General features: G+C 35.2%; 1 protein-coding gene across 4 annotated transcripts in view; it reads right to left on the reverse strand.

Annotated features, from left to right (window-relative positions):
* Positions 1-2310: 2310 nt before the first annotated feature.
* PTAR1 (protein prenyltransferase alpha subunit repeat containing 1) overlaps positions 2311-24226 on the reverse strand; it is a 46587-nt gene continuing 24671 nt past the window's right edge. Inside the window, exons 3-8 of one of the 4 annotated variants that reach the window (XM_044657363.1) lie at positions 20677-20743; positions 17508-17612; positions 15970-16183; positions 5508-5815; positions 2806-2840; positions 2311-2721 (exon numbers count right to left, since the gene is read on the reverse strand). In XM_044657363.1, coding sequence (XP_044513298.1) covers positions 2498-2721; positions 2806-2840; positions 5508-5815; positions 15970-16183; positions 17508-17612; positions 20677-20743 — 953 coding nt within the window. In that variant the 3' untranslated portion in view covers positions 2311-2497. Of the gene's footprint in view, positions 2841-5507; positions 5816-15969; positions 16184-17507; positions 17613-20676; positions 20744-24226 lie in introns of all 4 variants that reach the window. The other 3 variants (XM_044657365.1, XM_044657361.1, XM_044657364.1) reach the window with 3 other exon arrangements.

Raw genomic sequence — 24226 nt, forward strand, 5'->3', positions numbered from 1 at the left:
AGGGGAGGTGGAAATTCCCTTGGGTTTATACATATCTTTTTGTTTTTTGGTAAAGTGAACAGAACATATGCAGATTTTAGAAAAAAAATTGCACAGAAATTTTGGACACCAAGCAGTTTGCTTTTATCCTTTCCTCTTCTCCATCTGTCAATGATCACTTATTGCTCTAACCTTGATAAGAAGATAGGAGTACCCAAAATGTAGATTTAAGATCTGAATTTACTACTGAAAAGATTCCAATAGTTTTTCTACTCAAATAGAAAAATCCCAAGAATGTAAGTCTAATTGAAGATATTTAAAACTAGGCTTAGAAAAGAAACTGAAGTTAATACTATATGGAGGCAATGATTGGCTATATACATTAGCAGGATGGACTGGACCTGCTATATCTTCTCTACTTCTATCTAAACACTAAGAAAGAAAATTGAGCTAATGACTAATCATAGAGGTTCCAGACCTGAGGTATTAGATTCAGGAACTTCTGCTGAAAAGGGCTCTCTATATCAGGGCATAGGACTATATTCACAAGGATAAAGATATAGATTGAAAGGTCTGCAAAACAGTCACTTTTGCCCCACAAAAGAAGCCCAGCAACAGCTGGTCACACATTTGATTTAAGGTCTCTAGGTCCACTAGGGCCAGGCTGGCTAATTTTTCCTGGGACCTTGTTAAGGCTCACTGTCTGATTGTCGCTGAACAGAGCTATGATGCCAAAATAAAGGGTAATTTTTTATCACCTTAAGAGAAACCTATCTCAACCATAGAATCATAGGCTTTACAGCTAGAAAGGGCCAATGATCTCATTTTACAGATGAAACAAACAAACAAACTGAGTTTCAAGAGGTAAAATATTTGCCCAAGGTTACCCCAGGTAATAATAAGTAGCAGAGGTGGGATTTGAACCTAGGCTCTTAAAATCAAAATCCAGGGACCCCACTATCCTATATTGCCTTAAAGTTCAAGTTAATCTGGGGTTTTCATAAGAGTGAAATAGCAGGAACCTATCTTTTTCCTGGGACTTTCCCCCGCTACCTCCAATGAGAAAGTGAAACTTGGAAGCACAGGAGGTAGGGCGAGTTTGCATCTCTACTACTGCTCACATCCCTCTCCAACAACTAGGGGTTTGAAAGTGTTCTCATCTTGGTCAGCAACTTGTCAATTTGGTATTAAGAGGACTGATCATTCTCATACTTCCTAGGTTTTTTTTCTATGGGACAAAAAAGAAAGGTTGGGTACTTCTTGTTAAAGGAATATAAAAAACAATATATAATCGCAATTGGATAAATGACAAGAAATAACAACAGGAAATGGCAAGAAGGGACAGAGAATGAGAAGGGAGGGAAAAAAATTAACTATTGGTAGAAATTATTAGCTAAAGAATAGACAGGGAGAACAGTATCTCCCTCTACTATTTTCAACCCTTGGGGTTCAAGGAAAGCAAGAGAGAAACCTTGGGACTAAACCCCTGGTTTCAAAATATCTACAGAGTTCTTGACAATGGAAATTATGGATATAAAGTAGATTGCGGAGTTTTCAGTCTTGACAATTTCAGTACTAAAATGTAAATGTTTTAATTTATTTCTCAAAATGTTCCCACATTCATTTTTCCCAAAAACTTTAATATTCATCTCCTTAGAATTCTATAGCGTACCCTATACATTTTTAGAAATACAAATAAGATAAATGGTTGTTGACTTAGTAAGTCAATAAAATAAATTATAAGTGAACTTTTATGAACAAATTTCCACATTTAATTAATCTGATTCTCCAATCCAAGAAATCTGTGAAGATACTAAAAAATTTTTTAAAAACCTGGTATAAAATATCTGATTACATAGTTTAATATATGTTTATGCAAATTTAAAGGAAAAACAATTAGAATGTATAATTAAAGTAATTTTCCAGTACTATAATAATGTAACTCTTTAAATTAAGAGTTTAAAATTAATAACCATTTGATAAACTGGTCATCTCTAAGAGGGTTTTATGCTTAAAATTCAACTCTACTGACTAGTTAGTTTAGTCTTCACTTAGAGCATAGTAGAGCCAGAATTTTTTTTTTATTTTCCCATATCCATATTTGTTTCCCAAACCAAAAGCTGGACCAAGTTATTTAAAGTTAGTTATTAAAAACTGTATTATGCTTAAATTTTTTATATAATAGCAAGTTAACAAATAAACTTCCCAACAAAAAAAGGGGAGGGGAGTCATGAAAACAGAATACAAAGCTGCCCAAAGTAGAAATGCAAAGGATGTGAATTTTTTTCTAAAATTTAAGACTCACTATACATTAGGAAAATATATTTTTTTTCCACAAAAGAATTGCCAGTTACTAACAAAATAAATAACACAAAAGAGTTTTCCTGCAAACCTTAAAATTGATCATAAAGGGTGAAGGGCCAATACAAGAACCAGTACATGCAACTGTGTAAGAAAGGAAAAGAAAGAAAGTAATATTTCACTAAAAGTAAACCCCTGAAGGACTTTTCCATCTCTTTTACTGACTCAAAGTAACCAGCCATTTCCTATAAGCATTAGCAAATCTGGCTTGCTCTACATTTCGGCAGGTAGACAAAATTTGTTCAATAAACCTGTGCTCCATTTCTATGCCAAGAGAGTCCTGAGCTGGTGTCCTTTTTAGGCGCTTAGTTTCTTGGGAATAGCCTTGCTTGTTAGAGTCATTTAAGCCATCCACATCCATGGCCTGAGTCATGTGAGTGACTGCCGGGCTGAGATGTAAATCATTTAAAGTCCCTCCACTGCTGTCCATGGGTGATAGTCGCATCAGGCTGTGAGGAAGCTTACTGTTTAAGTGGTGCTGAAGGTAGAACACATGCCGCCTTTGTAAAAGAAGAGGAAAGGAATCAAAAAGAAAAAATAAAATGTAGTCAGTTAGGTCAGGCAACACTAAAAAAAGCATCACGGTGCTGCTCTCAAACTTGGGGTCCAAGTTCAAAACAATATGCTTATTCCTTTACAACAAATGCTTATATGAAGAACTGTGCCACACTGTTGTTCAGTGTATAGTTTTTTTAGCCCCTCATTTACTTGTTAGACTTTGTTACAGCATTTTGTACTCCACAGAGTTTCAAAAATTGTGAACATTATGATGATGACAATTCAGGTTTGTTGCCAAATGAAAATCAGAATATCAGATTTAAAAAACAGAGAATTATTTCAGCTAAATAGTTGTTTTCAGCAGTTGCCCTATGCAGTATTAAAAAAAAAAATCAATCTTAAGCAGCTTCCCCAAAAATCAAGCATTAAGGAAAACAAAGGAACAAAACCATGTTCCCTTTGTACTTAGGTCATGGCTTCAACCAAGGTCTTCCTTTATAAGTACAATTTTATAAAACAGAATTATTATAATAAGTCTTATTACCCAAAAATCATATGCGCATTTCCCCTGAACTTAATCATAAATCCATGAGTTGCTGTCACCAAAATAATCACTTGCTGGGTAACCTTTTTTCTTTCTTTTTTTTAAAAAAATAAACCCTTACCTTCCATCTTGGAACCAATACTGTGCATTGGTTCCAAGGCAGAAGAGTGGTAAGGGTAGGCAATGGGGGTCAAGTGACTTGCCCAGGGTCACACAGGAAGTGTTGGGGACCAGATTTGAACCTAGGACCTCCCGTCTCTAGGCCTGGCTCTCAATCCACTGAGCTACCCAGCTGCCCCCATAGGCAACCTTCTGGTGATGAGCCTCTCTAAGCCTTACGAGGCTAGCATTCAATAGAAGACATACACAACTTCTCCTAAGAAACTGTTATCAGATATTTCTCTAAAATTTGCTCTTCTTTAGCATAACAGACAAGATTCTAGGGTTGCCTCCATGTCCTGACCCAGAGTAGCAGGTCATTCACATAGTGCCATGGCAGGTGTTGAAAAAAGCAAGTTAAAGAGATGCAGCCCCCAATCCATCCCTTAAAGTGTACACTATGACTTCTAATAACTCTAAGCCCTTTAGTGTTTACTTCATATGTCTAAAACACCTCAAAAGCATTACAATAATTTAAGAAGAATGTGCCACAGCATGCACCCCCATGATATTACCTTAAAACATCCACAGATATCTCCATGCCAAGATAAAGCACTGGAATAGGATTTTCTTGAAGTATAATATGTTACCTAAAATATCTCTTCGCATTATATATAAATTTTACAGGCAAAAGTTTAAAGGACAAATCTTTGGAAGGTTTCTCCTTTTTTTAAATTAAAATATTACTTACTTTAATAATACTTTTCCCAACCACTCAACAACTTACTTTTGTTTTCTCTCTTGATAATGTGGCCTTGGTTGAAAAAAATCATTATTAATGAAAACATTATATAAATAGTCCCAAGGGGAGATAAATCTCCTATTAATGCTCTAACTATACCTAGCAATGGAGCAGCAACAGAGAAAATGTCCTAAAAGTATGAAAATCTGGTAAAGAGAAAACCTCTAATCATTTAAAAGTATATAAAAAATTTTTTATCTTGCTGTCTAAAGAGTCAGATTTCCTGATTACAGAGGGAATTCATTCACTTATCTAAAATGTGTTTAATTAGTGCCTCTTAAGTAACAGGCTCTTTGGTAGGTGCTAAGAATGAAAAACAAAAACAAAATAGTTTCTGCCATCAGAGCTACACCACTGGAAGAAATCAACTAATTATGAAGGCTAATGTATCATTAATATCTACAGACACAAGCAATTATACTAGTTGAAAACAACTGAGATAATGTGAGATAGAATTTGGTAGTTATGTGGGACAACCATATTACATAGTATATTTCAGAAGGAATGCCCTCTTATACCAAATTTATACTACTTCAGATCTGAAAATATAGGGATAAATGAGATACTACAGTAAAATGCTTTGTAAAACCAAAAACATTATATAAATATATTATCTGGGATTTTTAACAACTTACTTTCTCTTCTGAAAATTCATTCATTTAATAAGCATTGATTCAATGCCTATTATATTCCAGGCACTATGCTAAGTGCTAGAGATACAAAAAGAAAAAGAAACAAACTTTCAAGAGAAGAGTCAAGAAAAGCAGACATGATTAACAGTTTATGGACATGATACGTTATTTAAAATGTGAGCTCCTTCTATATGTTTGTCTTATATCCCTAGTAAGTGGCATGAAACAGGCCCTTGTTAAATATTTGGGGAATTGAACTGATAAAACAAACTAACCATGGATTCTCTTTGGTAAAAATCATTGTGGAGGCTTAAGGTAATGGCAAAGATTAGGAAAGTTGTGAACACTAACAAAAGTACTGACAACCATCCAGCCACTCCTAGGGCTTCTAAATTCTTCCTAGGAATGTTTCTGGCAGTTCTCAGAGGTAAAGGAAAAGCTCAATTACAACACTACCCCAGACATGGGCAAGCTTTGAGTCAATAAAAGACTAGTACTGGATGTAGCTTCGCCCCACTGTAAACATCATCCTTAAAACTCATACTCAGAGGAATAGCTACGAAACTTCAGGCTCAAGAAATAGGTCTCTTACCTATGGCACCAGAGTGTTTCATGTCCTGGGTAGTTATCAATGAGATCTGTGCTGAATTCAACTTCTTCCTCTAGGAGATGGGAAAGATCCACCACTCTGTGGTGCTCTGCAGAGGTATCTTCATCATCATCTTTTGGAAGATCTGAGATATGTTCACTTACCAAAGGGTTTTGTTCCAATACAGTACTGTCGGTCACAGTTTGGCTTATCAAAGATTTCAATAAGAATTGGCGGTAGTGAAATCCACTGTGATCTGAAACATGCATCGATGCCCAATGTTTGGTGGAAGATAGCTCATCAAGAAGAATCTTTATTAAGTGATAGAAAGGAAATATAATAAAGAAAAACAAGTAAGAAAAGAATTTCCACATATTTTCCATATTTTCCCTTTCTCCATTCAGCTTCAGATTGATCTACAGCCAATATTTTTTTGCAACCCTATCACCATTAAGACAACTTGCCTCCTCTGAAAACAGAAAGTGCATTAAAAAACACAATTCAAAAGATCCATTTAATGAATATCCTTTCCTAGGAACTTAATTAATCCCACTAAGAATAGCACTCCTAAAGAAAAGACAAATTTAAAACAGTGACTAACACTTAGTGAAATGCATAAATATAAATATTGGGATTTTATAATCAGGTGTAAGTTTAACATACCTTAGAAATAAAGGCCTTTAAAAACTTAATCATTAGCTTTCACCACTCCCACCCCCACCCCCCCGAATCTTCCCCAATGTATAAAGAGTACTAACACTTCCACCTACATAGAACCACTCTTACTTACTAAGGAGAATAAAAATAAATCTAGGAGAGGAGATACATATCTTGGAGGTGGACTACATACAGTACAAATGATATATATATAGAACTATGACTCCTGTAAAAAAAACACTTCATTTTAATAAGGATGCTATTATCTTCAAAAACTTGTTTCGGACATCACAGATAGATAATGTCTTTGGAAAAAAAAGCCAGTTCTGGTAGTCAATTTGATGAAAATAAGTAAGCAAAAGTACACTTGCTAAAGAAAGCCAATTTAAAAATCGTACATTTGTGGAATAACTATTTCACAGGACAGCTTAGCTGTAACATAACAGCTTTTTGTCTTGTCATGTAAGTTGAATACTCTTGTGTGAAAGGAATTTATTCAATAAGAAAAACCCGTAGATGATTAACTCCCTTACTGGAATATGCCTAAATGAAATTTTCATTAGCATTTCTCCTCCAAAACAACTAGTAAATGAAAATCTAGATTTTTCTATTTTTCTATTTTTTTATTTTTAAAAATAGAATTTCTCAGCCTGAAAACATAAAAGCCTATGACATTATTCTTCCATGAATTCATGGGCATATACTAAAGAAGAATCTTTAATCATTTCCAGGCATAGACCTTTACAAAAATGTAAAAGCTTCCATAGTCAGATAATAATTTTCTTTTCTAAAGAAAGATACTGAAGAAAGGCAGGGATCAAATGTTGAAAAAAAAAAAAGCTTAAGGCATAACTATAACCTGAACACAATGCTTTTTTTTAACAAAAAAACATTTTTTAAATCACTAAGCCTCCAAAAAAATTTAATAAGAAAAATAACAATGATACTGCTCTTTCAATAATACCAGATGATGAAAAAAAAAACAGATGGAAGCTATATTTAAAAGAAAAACTCACTAAATTTCCAAAAGTTTTAGAATTTTTACAGACATTTAAAAATAATCTTTGGAGCTAAACTACAATATTTTTACAACCTATTTCATAGCACTTTAAAACTCCATAGCTTTTAAGAATATAGTACTCAAGTTATATTTTCATTTGCTGAAATTATTCACTTCAAGGTCTAGCCTAATTTCTTTTAGTTCCTAGATTTCAAAGAAGAAAATACTGCACCAAAGATATTGCTGTGGCCACTATTAGAAGTAAAAATGTGCTTTGGGTTTTCCCCCTTAATAATAACTAAGGAAGGTTGTGCTGAGTACTCTGCAAAAAAAGAGGTTCAGTATAATCATCTACCTTATACATAGAACCTGAAATCTCATGACTTTTGCTCCAATCATATCTTGTATAAATTAATGTACTTCATTATTTCAGTCATCTATGACTTCATTAGTATAAATATAGCCTCTATCAACAAAGATGACAATCCTACCACACTGAGTTGTCACAGCTGAAAAAAACCAACATTTCATAGCTAATCTTTTGGTTATTAGTCTTTTTGAATTTAGTGAAAGCTCTGTTCTCAAATAAAAGACATATAGTACATCACTACATCCATACTTGAAATTTCAGCTTGACTGGAATTCTCAGGGCTTACACTGCACTAGCTAGTTATTGAGAACTGAGGATGACTTCTGCATCACAGTGAGAAGTTGTAAGAAGGAAATAGTATATACTGATGTTTTTACTTCAATATATACATATATATATAGCTCAAAAAAGGTGTTTTTACTAGTGATCAGCTAGTAGGATTTCCAATATGTTGCAGTTAAAGGAAAATATGTTGGCCACACATATGCGAAAAAAAGTGTATTTCATTCTCCCAGAATTTGTTTTCTAGCTTTGTTTACATATTTAAATGTGTGTGTGTGTGTGTGTGTAAACACATATTTAAACCTTTACCTTCTGCACTAGAACTGACACTAAATATCTGTTCTAAGGCCAAAGTGTGTTAAGGCATTTAGGGTTAAGTTTAAATGGCCAGGGGTCACATAGGAAATATCTGAGGCCACATTTGTACAGCACCCAAGACCCCCTATCTCCTGGCTTTCTATCCACTGAGTGACCCTGATGCCCTAAATGACAGTATATTGATAGTACTTTTATAAACAGTTTTAAGGTGTTTTTTTTTTTTTTCAAATAAAACCAGACATTCTGGTAGCAGGCTGAGAATATGGAGAACTACTGTAGCTTTCTGGAATGTATTTTTCAAACTCAACAAGAACTTGCCAAGTGCCTGTTAAATCCAAGGCACTGTGCTAGGAATTAAGGATACAAAAAAAGAGGCCCTGGTCCCAAGGAGCTTACTTTCTTCTGAATTTGCAACTGATCTTAATACAGCATGGTGTAACGAACAGAACACTGAGCTTGGAGGTGGCAAGAACTGGGTTCAATTCCTGCCCTAGATATTTACTAGTCCTGGCTGGTCATATACTTGCAGAAAATTATAACTATTTCATAGTATATGACCAGCCAGACAATGAGCTTGGAGGTACATACAGCTCTGTTTCTAGGACCTGTCTCTACTGAGTACATGGTGAGGGCACATGACTATTCCTTTCCACCACCGTTCTATGACCTAAGACTGCATAGTAGACAATAGTCACAGATGGCACTTGTACCTGCACTCATTTCAGAGATTCCTTAAGATATCTTTATGCCCTGGTATTCTGTCTTAGGCCCTTTCTCAGGACCAGGGAGCTAGAATGTTCCATACTGTATTTAATCTTGGCCAGACCACATACCCAATATCTGCACGACTTAATATCTATCTTTGAAAGCAACTCTGAACTGGAAAAGTGACTCTGATGACTTTTTCTTCACTTTCCCACTAAGAATTCAGTCTGATGCAATTTCTAGGTGGTTGTAGAGAAGGGATAGTGGGGAGCTAGGCCATATTGCTTCATCTTTTTCTGTCATTTTGACTTTACCAGCTAGCCTAATCATTTAATCGCTCTGTGCCTCAGTTTTCTCATCTGTGAAATGAGAGGGTTGTATTTGATACTGATAGCCTTTGAATCCTTTCCAGTTCTAAATTAATTATCCAATGAATGTCTATTAACAGCTTATCATCTATGCTATATAAAATTAGGTAACTCAAAATCATCCCACTCTCAAATGACTTAACAAAAAGCTGTAGTGATATTTATGGAAGGAGCATTATGAGAGCCCTCAAATGCCTGCTCTGTAACTTTCTACTCGTGGGACTGTGTTCATTCCACCTCTGAGCTTACTTGAGGCTCGTTTTTACAGTTAAAGGACCAGACTAGCTCATCTCCTGATGACCCTTTTGGCTTCAAACCTATGCTCCTTAATCTGTAGACCTTCAGGAACATAGAAACACGACCATTACTATACCTTTAAGTTGTGATCTTGGCAATAACCTGGCACCAGTGACCACTAATTCATTCACCTAAATGTGTATATTTACTGAAATAATCCTTTGTTTGAATAACAACGAGGCACAGAAAAGTAAAATGGAACTATGTCTTGATTTGGCAGGAATTTAGATTCATTTTAGAAAGAAAACTAACAACTGAATTCTTGGCCTACAAAGCCTGAAAAGCAGAAATTCTAAGATCTAAATCAGCATTTATCTTCTGTCTCTACATTATGTGATTAAAATTTTTTTCTAAATTTATTACAGTGAATTATTATCTGTACATCTACAGTATGATACTCAAAATGGCAATCGATAGGAAAAATAGTACCCTCTGAATTAAAAAAAAATCATACTTAATAGTTTCAGTATGCAATGTATACCTTATTTTCTAATCCTATGAAACCTGATAATCCACTTATTTCATATGAACCAATTATCTATTAACCACCATGTTTCATTAATCAAAGCAAGTCATTTCCCACCCACATCAGGTAAGAGGAACACACTATATATTATGTCAACATTATATTATTAAAATATATGAGGGCAAATAGACTCCAAAAGATTAATAGAATATTAAAGCTTCCACATTCCCAAATTCAGTTATTATTCTTCATATTTGCTGAGTCTTGCATTCCTATTTAGATGAGGGCCAAAGAGTTTAACAGAGGGGCTGGCTGTGTGGAACAGTGGAAAGAGAATTGGACTTTAGACAGATCTACATCAAAATCCAGGCTCAGATACTGACCTTAGCCAAATCCTTTAGTCTTTCTGAGTCTGTACTTGTAAAAAGCTTTCAACGCCCTTTTAATAAGTCTATTGTAAGCAAAGGACTTTTTGTAAGTCAGAAAGTACTATGTAAATGTGAGCTATTATCATTAGGTTGTGTGTACACAGATACACATTCTTAGCACAATGCCTGACACATAGGTGCTTAATAGACATTTGGAACCTTGACTTCACCATGTCCCCTATCCCTACCCCCTTAGCAGACAAAGAACAGAAGCCTTAAAGAAGTCTAGTTGTGAATTACTGATCTGAATATTTCACACATAAGTATTAGAGGGATTTGATTTATGTTAATAAATTACCTTTACTCTTCACTCTGTATGTGTACACATAGATTTGGCACTAATTTACTGCCATAATCTTCACATCATCTTAGGTATCTTCCTCTTCTCGGTCATAAGGCAGGAAAACTAAGTGCATGCAATGTTGAATGCTCTACTAAACATAGTCACTGTATGGGCTTGTTTTGCTTTGTTATGAGGAAGAGTTCTGGACAATGTGTCATTAGAGTAAGATTCTGGTGTTTAAAAAAACTCACCCCTAAAACATTAAAAATAAATACATAAAAAATAATGGCACTATCTTCTTGGTTTCTAGTTAAAATATTCAACCTTAATGTTTTATTGAGTGAATATTTTTGAAGAACATAACAGAAAAACTATGAACTTATCTCAAATAATATTTAAAACAACACACCCACACACCGAGGACTAGGTGACAAAACAAATATGAAGGGGCGTATTGATTTAAATCAGTAGGTCAGTCAATAACATTTATTAAACACTTACTATAAACCTACACACACACACACACACACACACACACACACACACACACACACACACACACACAAATATATCAAGCACTGTGCTAGAAAGGTCAAATCAAGGTCTCTATCTCTGAGGAATTCACATTCTAAATGGGGGAAATAACACGAATGTTTGTATGTGATGGAAGGTAATCTAGAAGTAAAGACACATGATGGGGAAGAGGGAAGAACTCTCCTGTAAAAGTAGGATATGAACAGAGACTTAAAAGAAGCCTGGGAATCCAGGAGATAAATCCAGGGGACAACCAATGGAAAAGGCACGTTCTCTACTTCTCTCTCCAAAATAAGAGAAGAGACAAGGCCTCTTTCTTGATAACAATTCCCAAAGAGCCACACATTTCTTTCATGCCACCTTCTTCCTTACCTATGTCCCCAAAAGCACTCTTACTCCATCCTTTTCCCACCTCCTTGCACTTCCCTCAGTTTTCTCCCTAAATCACTGTTGGTCACTAAGGCTGACTCCCAAAAGCCACCACATCATCAAGAATTTTTGCTTTTGCTATTAGAAAATTTAGAAAGAAAGCATTAAGTTGGGAAAACATTTTATAGACAGTTTCTCAGAGAGAGATTTCAAATCTAAAATATATAGAGAACTTTGTGAAATATATGAGCTATTCTACAATTGATAAATGGTCAAAATATATGAACTGATAGTTTTTTAAGATGAAGAAATCAAAACTAAAACCACATGAAAAATGCTCTAAATCATTATTAATCATAGAAAAGAAAATCAAAACAACTCTGAGATATTATCTCACACCTATCAGATATGCTGAAATTATAAAAGGACAAGATAACAAATGTTGGAAAGGATATGGAACAGTGGGGACACTAATACACTGCTGGTGGAACTCCAAACTGATCTAACCTCACCCCTCATCCTCTTGTCAAAAGCTCAAGGCTGAGCCCCAGAGCAGAGCAGTCTACTGTGTGCCTGACCTGATCAAGCCCAGAGTGAGACCAAAAGCCTATGCCCAAGCCTGAGGAGAGCATTTCAGCTCTCAGCAGTCTCAAGGGTTAACTGAATCAGCAGTAGGTGGTAGCTCTCACAGCTCCCAGCCCACAGGCCATCATACTGTCTTGGAAGAACTTAAACTTGAAGAAACCCAGAAATAAGTCTAAGGGTAGCATCAAGGAAGAACTGAAGTTTAAGAGGGTACTCTCACCTGCCTAAGAACAAAGCTTACCTTTAAAAAGGCTGAGAAAATGAGCAGACATCAAAAGAAACACCTAGAGAGAATTTTTTATGGAGACAAGGAATAAGGCACAGACATAGAAGAAGACAGTGATAACCAAGCAAATACACACAAAGTCCAAAAGAAAAATATGAATTGGACTTAGATTCTGGAAGAGCTTTAAAAGGATTTCAAAAATCAATTAAAAGAGGCAGAGGAAAAAGGGGAAAGAGAAATGAAAGCAATACAAGAAGAAATGGACAAAATGAAAAAGTAAGCTCAAAAGCTGATGGAAGAAAATCATTCCCTAAAATTAGAATTGGACAACTAGAAGTTAATGACTTTATGAGACATCAAGAAACAAACAAAAAAAGAGGAAGAAAAAAAGAAAACATGAAATATCTCATTGAAAAAAAAAAACAACTAACCTGGAAAATAGATTCAGGAGAGATAATTTAAGAATTATTGGACTACCTAAAAGCCATGTTCAAAAAAAAAAAAAAGCCTGGACATCATAATACAAAGAAAACTGCCCAGATATAATAGCTAAATTCAAGAGTCTCCAAGTCAAGGAGACAATACTATAAACAGCCAGAAGGAAACAATTCAAATAATAAACAATATTTGGGAAAATAGGCAGAGAAGGAATCCTAACAAAATCGTTTTATAAAACTAATATGGTACTAAGGCAGAAAGAATAAGAACAGAGAAAGAAAATTATAGGCCAATTTTATTAATGAATATAGATGCAAAAAATTTAAATAAGATACTAGCAATGTATCACAAGGATCATTCACTATGACCAGGTGGGATTTATGCCAGGAAATATCTCAATAAATGCAAAAAAAGGCTTTGACAAAATACAACATCTATTCCTATTAAAAGCACCAGAATGCATAGGAATAAATGAGCCATTTCTTAAAATGATAAATAGCTTATACCTAAAACCTTTGGCAAGTATCATATGCAATGGGCATAAGTTAGAAACCTTCCCAGTAAGATCAGGGTAAGCAAAGATACCCATTATCACAACTATTATTTAATATTGTATTAGAAATGTTAACTTTAGCAATAAGAAAAAGAAACAGAAGGAATTAAAGTAGGCAATGAGAAAACTAAAGTTTCACTCTTCACAGATGATATGACGGCGTATTTAGAGAATCAACTAAAAAACCAGTTGATTGGAAATTGAGAGGATGCCCATCAATTGGGGAATGACTGAACAGATTGTGGTACATGTTAGTAATAGAATACTATTGTGCTATAAGAAATGATGAGCAAGATGATTTCAGAAAAAGTAGGAAAGATCTGCAGGAACTGATAGAGTGAAATAAGTAGAACTCGGAGAACATTGTACATAATAACAGCAATATTGGATGATGATTATCTGTCAGCAGTTCAGTGATCTGCGTCAATCCTGAAAGAGTTATAACAAGGAATGCTATCCACCTCCAGAGAAAGAACTACTAGAATTGTCTTTCACATCAGTGTATATCTTTGGTTTTATTTGGGGGTTTGGGTTATATATGAGTGTGCTCTTACAACAATGATCAATATGGAAGTGTTTTCCATGAAAAAATTAAAATAAAGAAAAATGACTCATGTATATCCAACTCCAGAGAAAGAACAAATAACTGAAATAAGCAAAACATAGTTTTACCAATACATATACCTTTTTATCAAATGATGCCTTGTCTAATGGGGGGAGGAGAGGAAGGGAGGGAGTTACTTGGGAATTTTAATGTGACAAATAAATAAATTTAAACATTTTCTGCCAATGAAAGGCATATTTGTATTCTCATTCATTATTTTCAAGACTTTCTCACAAAAACACATACTACTTAAGTGAAAAAGGAATGTAGCTTTTGTTTCACTATGTCCCAAATGAAAAAAGGCAGAGAAAGAGTTATTAGGACAGTAGGTAAGATTGCATAGCAAACCTCGCTCCTTTCTCCTATCAAATGATCTCTGAGTTTGGTGGTGATATGGTTTTTTAAGACATATATACATAGATGTTCTACAACATGGCTAATATGGAAATAAATTTTACATGACTTCACATGTATTAACTGATATCATATTCCCTTCTCAAAGGATAGGAGAGAAAAAGATAATTTGGAATTTGAAATTTTCAAAAATAAATATTAAAAATATTTTTAAACTGCAATTGAGAATGAAAAGAACAACAGGGATATTTTGATCTTTGTCTTGTTGGAGCCCCAACTACTATACACATCTCCACTTCCATTTCCAATTTTGGAAGGCTCCTCAAGAGAGGTATATATTCCCTTCTAATATTAGTATTGTTGTGAGGAAGATTAGTTAGTAATTAAGTATTAAGGTTGGACCTAGCAGGAAGGGCTGGAGCATTCCAAGATGGAATGAAGGAGTAGGAAGTAGGGCTTGTGCTCTGAGAGAGACTCCATTAGTGGTTGCTAGCCCTGGGAGATCCCAGAGTTAAGGACACCCTGCATCCTGATTCCCTGGGATATTGAGTGGTGGTGGCTTCTAGCAAGTGGACAAGATCTGCAGAGCTGCACCAAGTGGAGGAGGAGTTTGGGATCTGGTGGACGGCATCTCAAGCACACTCTCTCTACTTGGGTACCTTGGACCATCTTGGCTTTTGGCATCCTGTGATCATCTGTGGATTACCGTGAGAACCCTCAAAGCCACCCTCAGACCCATTAGCTGTGCTGGTCAAACCTGGCTGGAACCAGGTTTGAAGCAGCCTCCCAGACACTCCAGTGCTGTTCCTTTGGGCCCTGCCTGCTTAGATCACTAAGATTAGAGAAGTCAAGTCCTCCCCTTGCCCTGTGATTTTGCCCTTTAGGTTTTAGTATAGAATCCCCTATCCCACCTTTATTTAGTTGAACATAATTAAAACTGTTAAAACCTTTTACCTTGTTTGCTGGTTTCAAAGACTCTGGCCTAGTGGTGAGCTGGGTGACAGTTGGCCAACAGCCATTCTTGATAGTTAGCAGCAGCTTAGCTGTGTACTCTGGTCTCCCTATCCTGGTTGGTCCTGTCTCTCCTTCAACCCAGTGTGTGTGTACACACAACCATTAGGTTATATTTTAACATCCCTGGTGCCCATCTCTTTTACAGTATGCAGAGCATTTTTATATGAAATTGTCACAATGTGCAGAGAATGTTTCAATACAGAGTTGGTGAAGTTAAAAACTTAAGATGGAGTAGACAATAGGTTCAACACACAGAGAAAAGATCAGAACATTAGAATGCTGGATTCTAGAGGATGCAATCCATTATTATTTATATCCAAAGTGAACACACACACATACAGATTTCCGCCTTCCACCAAAAGATTAATTAAACCTGTCTTTTCTTTACCAATACATTAGTCTAATGGGACAAAAGCTACATTGCCAAAGAATGCAGCAAAACCTTGTAAACTATCTGCTTTACTGACCCTAGAAGAGAGCAGCTGCATGGACTCTCTCAGGATGGCCTGAGTTCCTGCCATCAGTTCCTTTACTGTCTTGCCTTAAAGCTCTCCTGAGTACCAGGGTAACACTGCAAGACTTAGAGCATAAGCATTCTGGCTAAACTAACATACCTTGATATCCAGCTTTGCCAAGTTTTGCAAAACCCAGATGCGATGAGACCAGGCATTATAGTTACTTGGGTATCTTCCAGCAGCTTCACCACAGACCTCGATCTCCTCTTGCACTATTCGCTGTACTCTTTCCATGGGAAATGTTGCCAAGTTCTCTTTCTTCACAAAAGTGGGTAAGGAGTTTTCCTGAATTAGTTGTTGTAGCACCCATCTCCTGGATAAATGGTAAAAGGGAGAAAGGGTCAGAAGAAATTAATCCAGGGAGTCTGAGGGATTGGGTAGGAAAAAAAAATTTTTTGTGGACACTAATTTATCAAGATAGCAGAGAAAGAAATTAAAACTGTTTATACTTTGAAACTAAAAGAACATCTGATTTTGTCAGCATCAATATGGTGGTCCTTCTGGGCCTGTTAGTGTCCTTGTGACACTTTTGGTATGGCCTGAAAAAAAAAAAGTTCATCTTTGGATGGCGATTCTTCTGGTGATGAATCTATCTAGGCTTGAACAACAAATATACTAACCTGATACTGATTCTGCATTTAAAATCTTTTCAGATGAGTATTAAATCAGCTACTATTCATACTATCTGCTAGTATACCCTTCAAGAACTTATGAGTAGGAAATACCATTAATTTCATAAAAACTGAATATTTTTCAAAGTAGGATAAAAAGAGGTACGAAAATGGCCAAATTGTATGCTGGGAAAATAGATATTGTAAAGGGGCTTACATACCACACTCTATCCATTCCCTCCACTTTTACTTAGTATATTCCTTCTGAATCAAGTTCTGCTAAATTCCCTGGTGTTTTTCTATATTCTAAAAGTTTTAGGAACACAACACTTCTATATTTGGTTCATTTTCTCTGGAAAATTACAAATCCTCATACATCACATTTTTCTTTGCATGTGGAAATTATAGATTGTATATTAGAATATGAATACAACTTTTCAACACAAAATGTATTGTTTCACATTAGTACTTTACATAAATTCTAAAAAATTATAGACCATCAGGAAAAAATGTATTTTGATGTACTTGAAAGTTATATTCTCCACATAATAAAAGAATCATTTAGCTGATTATACTTTATTTCTCAAATAACAAGAAATAGGGACTATGTGAAAACATGATTGGCAATGAAGATATTAGATCTGAGAAAAGTCAGAAAATCTGGCTACTCCTAAAAGTTTTCTTTTATCTTACATTTTTTCTGTTCCTGTAGAATCTATACAGGAATCTAGGCTAAGTTATACTCATAGAAGGAGAATAAGATTACCTGTCTAATGAAAAAAAATTAATCTGGTAGCTATTTCCTGGGGCTGAACAGACCCTAATAAAATCTCCCACTGTGGGAAAGCTGTTTCTTTTAGCACCCATATATTTGTTATATAAATCCATTTTATTTGAAATACATTTCAAGGAGATGCATTTAATAGCCCAAACTGCTATAATAGTAATTGAGTCTCTACTATTTCCCTTTCCATTCATTTCTTACACAGCAAGAATAATGGTATTTGGATCATAATGTTGCCAGACCTGTGAATCCATGTTTCTGGACTCTTCGGAAACTTAGTTAAGGCCAGTTTTCCCAGATGCAAGTCCTTAATTGGATTTAAAGTGCCAGATAGGATTAGCTCTTTCCTATTAAAAAAAAAAAATCCATTATTGCAACCTTCCCTCTGAAAAATTTGTAATGGTTATAATGCAAGCTCAGAATGAAATTAAATACGCTACTAAAAAAATTTATTTTCAACAATAGTAGTATACACAGTATCACATGATTCAAAAAGTACATTCCCATGCCTTTAAAAATAGTTCACATTTATAACAGTTTGCAAAGTCCTTTTTTGGGGTCATATTTTGCTTCCTTCTTTCCACCTTTACCTCATTCAAATTCTTTTCCCCTTCACAAAATCCCTGCTCCAATGCCACATTGTGATGTAAAGGTAACCCAGGGTTTTCAGAATTTATGCCAACAAGTTTTGGCAGGTCTCAACAAGCTGGAAAGACTTCAAGTACTGGCCTGGTGATGGACTGTTATTCAAGAAACATCCTTAGTTCAAAGAGACATATTACCAGAAGGTGAATGATCAGCTAAAACCATTTATTCTTTTGGCTACAAAACTCAAGAAATTAAATCCTAAAGTGGAGAAGGACTGTGAACTATCCCAGTGAAGAAGGCGCCCACATTAATGAAATAATGGATCTTTTGAAGTTATTAAGTTATTTTCTAGATATAGGAGAACCTTAATAGTAACAGAAAAGTAACACACCATTATTTCCAAATTAAAGATGAGGAAACAGACTGTGTCTAGTCACATGGTTTCAATACAGATGGGGCAAGATGAAATCCAATGTTCTTTCTACTATCCCACACTGTCTCTGAAAGAGGCCAGTGCTTAAAAATGGGAATGTGTCACTTAAATCTACTACAAAACCTGAGTTAACTGACATGTATTGTCCGATGTATGCATTTAGCTATGGTCAGGGACACCAATGACAATGACAGCTGGCGGGGGGATCTCAAATTGAAAAGACTTTATTTAGGAGACTCTGAGTGGGGCTGACTACACATAAAATACACATATACCCACAGACTAACCATGAACTGCAATCTGAAAAAGCTGTTTAACTAGATATCCCATTATTGGTCAAGAGCCTGACATTGATGTTGTCTGAACTCCAGGATTTGGTTATCGTTATTTCCTCTGATACTTATGATTCCTGGTTCTGACCCTGCACAAAAGCTTCAAACTCCTGTACCCACTTCAGGCCTTTTCAGTTCCTTCTAGCTTGTTCACAATGAAGTTCTGTCCCCTTTTCTGCTGGAACTTCTCTACTACAGCTTTCCTTTCCATTAGCAAACTACTAGGATACATTCAAAATCATGATTCACTAAGAAGAATATTTTTATGGATAGAAGGGATATGGTACAAATACTAAGGAGTCACTGGGTAATCTAGTCAATCATTAGTTTTACATTCATCTAGATAACTACCTTTACTATACTCAGAAGAAAGTCATTTTTTGGTCAAGCACTACTTGGGCCCTACACTACAGAATGGCCTGTTACTCTCTGATGAGTGCCTATGAACAATGGAAATAAGGTCTTAGTATTAAAAGCAAGATTTTAAACTCACATATCAAATAACATCACTAAAATAAAAAATTCAAGTCATTTTGACCTCTTAAAAAAAATTTAGTGCTACTAAACAGCCCTCCCAATTTTGTATTTAAACAATTTTTTTTCCTCTATTGAAGTTAAGTAATCTTTACAATACCTTCTTTGAAAAAAAAAGAGACAGAAAAGATTAATATATCTTCTCTAAAACTGATTCCATGTCATTAAAACATAATAGCTTGTAATCTGATTCTTTTCATGCAGAAAGATATAGACTCTTTAAATTACACAAAGCATTTTCCCTTCCAAAACCCACTGGCACTTTTATAATATTCCTTTTATCAGTGGGGAAAAAATTGACTTTTTTCTTTCTTTCAACCCTTACCTTCTATCTTAGAATTGATATTGGTTCCAAGGTGAAGAGTAGTAAGGGCTAGGCAACTGGAGTTAAGTGACTTTTCCAGGGTCACACAGTTTGGACATGTTTGTAGCTAGATTTGAATCCAAGACCTGTAGTCTTTAGGCCTGCCTCTCTATCTACTGAGCCGCCTAGCTGCCTCAACTCTCTTTTTTTAGAGAAAAATATTACTGTGAACTTATTTTAGAAAACTGGATTCACTTTCTAAAATCACTAACTGCAATGCATAAAACTATTTCTAAAAAACTGCAGCACTAATGAATGGATTACTGGCTTTTTTTTTTTCAAGAACATAAGTTTTGTCTTTATAAAACTTTCATAGATGACAATGAGACAGCTAATTCTTGCTGTTTTTCCTTCTAAGATCAATAAACTATTTATAAATTTACCTATCTAGCAGACAAAGTAAGAAAAAGAACTTGCTTTGCATGGACCTCATAACTCTTTAGCACAGAAATTATTTCAGTAGGTATTATTCTAGCTATCTCATGATCTGATAAACCTTCCTTTGGAAAAGCACCAACCTGCCTATATTTAAATTGTTAAGTACTTAAAAGGTTAAATAGAATCACAAAACCCAAAAAGTGAACAGATCTTGGACATTATCTCATTCAACTCCCTTATTCAGAGATAAGGAAATAGGCTGAGAGGTATTGTGACTTGTTCAAGGTTATCCAGTGCCTGAGAACTCAGATCTTCCCTTTAGTCCAGTGCTTCTTCCACTATACCATATTAACTCAAAAGTACTAATAATATATCATAATCAAATTTAATTATACTATTTAACAAAAGGAAAAAATAAGGGAATAGGGATTTAAAGCTCTAATAAGGGATTTTAGAAATCATTTAGTCAAATTTCCTGGTTTTATAGATGAGGAAACTGAGATCCATAAAGATCAAGTGACTTGCCTAATACTGAATAGTAGCATCAAAATATACACAAAATACAACTCAACATTTTGCAAAACAAGATAGAGGTATGGAACTATAAATAAAGTCTGTATATCACTGTCCTCTAGTGCTTGGTAAACACTAAGGAAAGTGGTCAGAGTGGGAGAAATTTATGGAAAAAAAAAAAACACTTATAGCTGAATTGTCTGAATTTAAAAATCCTTGGGCTCACGTGACTTTGGAAATCTGTCAAATACTTGATGAAGGTACCATACCTCACGTTCCATGCAGTGGTAAAGTCTGGGTTTAGAAGTAGCAGGGTACATGTGACATCTATCAATTCTAAAAGGAAGAAGAGTCCCATTAAAAATAAACAATGCTACTACTTGACTTCTAATTCTTTTAATGATTCATAACATGACTCTTACGTATTCACATGGCAATCTAGCTACTTGAAGTATAAACCAGGGAGTCAGATTTTAAATTATATATTAAAGCATAGAAGGTTCTAGTTTTCCTCTTACTACAATAAACAAATTTAAAAGGAGAAAAACCAACCCTTTTGTTAAATAACATTCCTCTTGTTTTACTAAGGTTTCAAAACTCAGTAATCAGAAGAGTATCATCAATCTATGGCACAAGCTGAAAATAGAATAATTTCCTTGTATTTGATAATTAAATAACAACTATTCAGAAAACATACCTCAACTTTTTGGGTTGATTAACCCCAAAAGTTAATAAAAATAGATATGGGAGAATTCTGTTTTATATAGTCTAAAAGTAATGAAATGAAGAGTAAATATTTTTTAAATTATTTATTTGACCTTCAATGTAAAGATTCTCCAAAGGTTAGACCTTGATTCACTTTACCGCACCCCGCCCCCCAGCTTTGTAGAGACCTAATTTAGTCAAAGGCTAATAGGATCACAGAGTAAATGGCTGGAAGAGAGAGACCTATATGGCCATGTAGTTCAATCCCCTTAGTTTAGAGATAAGGAACCCAAGTCCCAGGGAGAATGAATTAAACTGCCCAAGGTCACATGTGAGATGTAAAGTCCAATGGCTACAGATATTACCTCCCTATAGATGGAGGACTTTAGGACCTCTATCTCAATCCCTGAATACTTTCCTATATTTTCTACTCATTCGTTCCACAAGTATTTATTAAGGGTCTGTTGGATGTCAAGACATACTGCTCAGGATTGGAGATACAAAGAAAAAAAACCTTCAAAGTGTTCACATTTTATTGAAAGAAAACATACACAAAGAAAACAACAAAAAAATATACAAAGTAATTTCTGAGAGAAAGGTACTAGCAATATCATAGAGAAAGGTACTAGCAATATCATAGATGATCAACTTTAAAAAAAAAAAAAGTACATAATAATGGTTACTAAATACCTGTCTAGACAGATTGGGGGAATGAGGAGAAGGAAGGAGGGGCAGTGAAGAGGGACGGTTTCCGGAAATACTGTTGTAATAAAGAGCACTAAGCAAAAGCTTGTTATTCCCTATGCTTAATCTTTTTCCATATCAGCAAGTATTCTCCTAGAAAGTCTTTTAGTCAAATAATGCCTGTTAAAAAAGCTCTGAAATTTCCCATCTTTATATCATAAATCATAATGAGATTTGACTACTGGAAGAAGAAGAGAAATCAGATGTGGAAAGTTTCTCAGACTGCCTGAAAAGGTACTGTCATTAGGTATATTTTCCCACTCATCTTTCTAAATAATCTCAGCATTAAAAAAAAAAAAAAAGAATAACTACAACAAAGCAGTCCTCTAATAGCTTTGCAATCGAAGTGATTAATATACATCCAGATAACCTGTGGATACTCAAAAAAAAAAAAAACTGATCATGACTAGGATATTATCGCTATTACTTAACCCACCTCTTTGGTTTTAAACAGATGGACATACACAGTTTAATAAGGAAATAAGTTTAAAACCACTTACACTTATAAATCCTTTTATATTTATTATTTCATTTGATCTTTAAAACAAAAGTGTGAGGTAGGTATTTTAAGTACCATTATACACCTTTATTGCTATGAAAACTAAGGTTCAGTGAGGTTAAGTGTCTTGCAATGGCTCTCTAATTTGGATACCTGTCCTGGATAAGAGCATGAGGGGAAAAATTGATCTGGAGATCAAAAGACCTAGGTTTTAATTCTTGGTCCCACCACTTAGTAATCACCTTCTGAAGTTATGCAAGTAATTTTAATGAAAATTCAATTCAACAAACATCTGTTTTTTTTAAACCCTTAACTTCCATCTTAGAATCAATATTGTGTATTGGTTCCAAGGTAGAAGAGTGGTAAGGGCTAGGCAATGGGGGTTAAGTGACTTGCCCAGGGTCACACAGCTAGGAAGTGTCTGAGGCCAAATTTGAACCCAGGACCTCTCGTCTCTAGGCCTGGCACTCTATCCATGGAGTCACCTAGCTGCCCTCTCATCTAATAAGTAGCAACTAAGTACAAGGCATTATTAAACAAAATGATAAAATCTGTCTTTTACCAGTTGTCCTTTCTAGCTACATTAGTTTTTTTCAGTCTCTATAAATTAGGCAGAAATAATTCATACTGATAAATGGCTTAAAAACAAACACAAAAAAGCCCTCCCCTTTAACACCTTTCTCAAGCTACCAGAGCAGAAGACTTCTCTTTCTAATATCACTGATCATAACTGAGATTCTCCTCCCTTGACCATTCTGAAAACCCAGGTATAAATCCTAAAGAAATACTATTAAAGGCAAATATATAATAACAAAATGCTCTTCCCCACAGAAGTATTTCACAAAAACCCATAGACATAGCAGCAGAAGAGAGAAAACAACTAAAAGAAAGTGAGAGGAAACTTTTCTGATGAGGCTTCTCAAAGATTTCTGTTGGCTTCATATATTGCTAGCATTGGGAGAAAAATACAGTATCAACAGATATGCTAATTAGTGACTACTGTTGTGAGGAAGAACAACACTACACAATTATTAGGAGAGGAAAGGTAATATCAAAATCATTTATTCCAGTGGTGTCAAACTCAAATAGAAATAAGAGTCACTAATTTGTACTTGAAAATCCCTACTGGACCAAATTCTGACTTTAGTTTTAAAATGCAATGTTATCTATGTTTTATTGCATTTTACTTATTTAAAAATATTTTCCAATTACATTTTAATCTGGCTTGGGCCAGATTTAGAAGTGTTGCAGGCCCTATATATTTGGCATGTGATTTATTCCAATGCCTTCATGTTACTAGTTCAAAGAGAAATGGCTTGCCCAAGATCACGTAATTAGTTATCAAACCAAGACTTGAACTTCTAACACTAAGTCAATCAATCAACTATTGTACTAGGTTCTAGGGAATTAAAAACAGAAACAAAAGTTTCTTCCCCCAAGAAGTGTACATGCTATTAGGAAAGATGGCATACACACATATACAATCTCCCTCCTTCCACAAATCTGTGTGAATGGTCCTTCCTTTGTTTTTCTAAGAGACCAAAGACATCATGGGGTCATGTCTTGACTTATGCATGACCTGAATATAAATGAGGATGAGGTGAACAGAGTTGTCAGCCTCATTCCTCCAGTCATGGAAGTCCAATAGTAAGAGAAAAGTCAGGACAACTGGTGATGGCCCAGGATACAGTGGATGACGTTGGCATCTTCCATGTCTCCCTAACTCAATGATGGGTAGGGGGCCTGTTACCCTCAATCTAGTTTAGCTTGTCTGCCAAGACAATTTTATGGAGTGTGGCCACTGTGCAAGCTACAGCTTTTTAGAGCTATAAGTGAGTTGGCTGGCAGGTGGACATCAAAGGTGTGTGAGA

This window comes from Gracilinanus agilis, chromosome 1 (genome assembly GCF_016433145.1).
Source record: "Gracilinanus agilis isolate LMUSP501 chromosome 1, AgileGrace, whole genome shotgun sequence".
NCBI lineage: Eukaryota > Metazoa > Chordata > Mammalia > Didelphimorphia > Didelphidae > Gracilinanus > Gracilinanus agilis.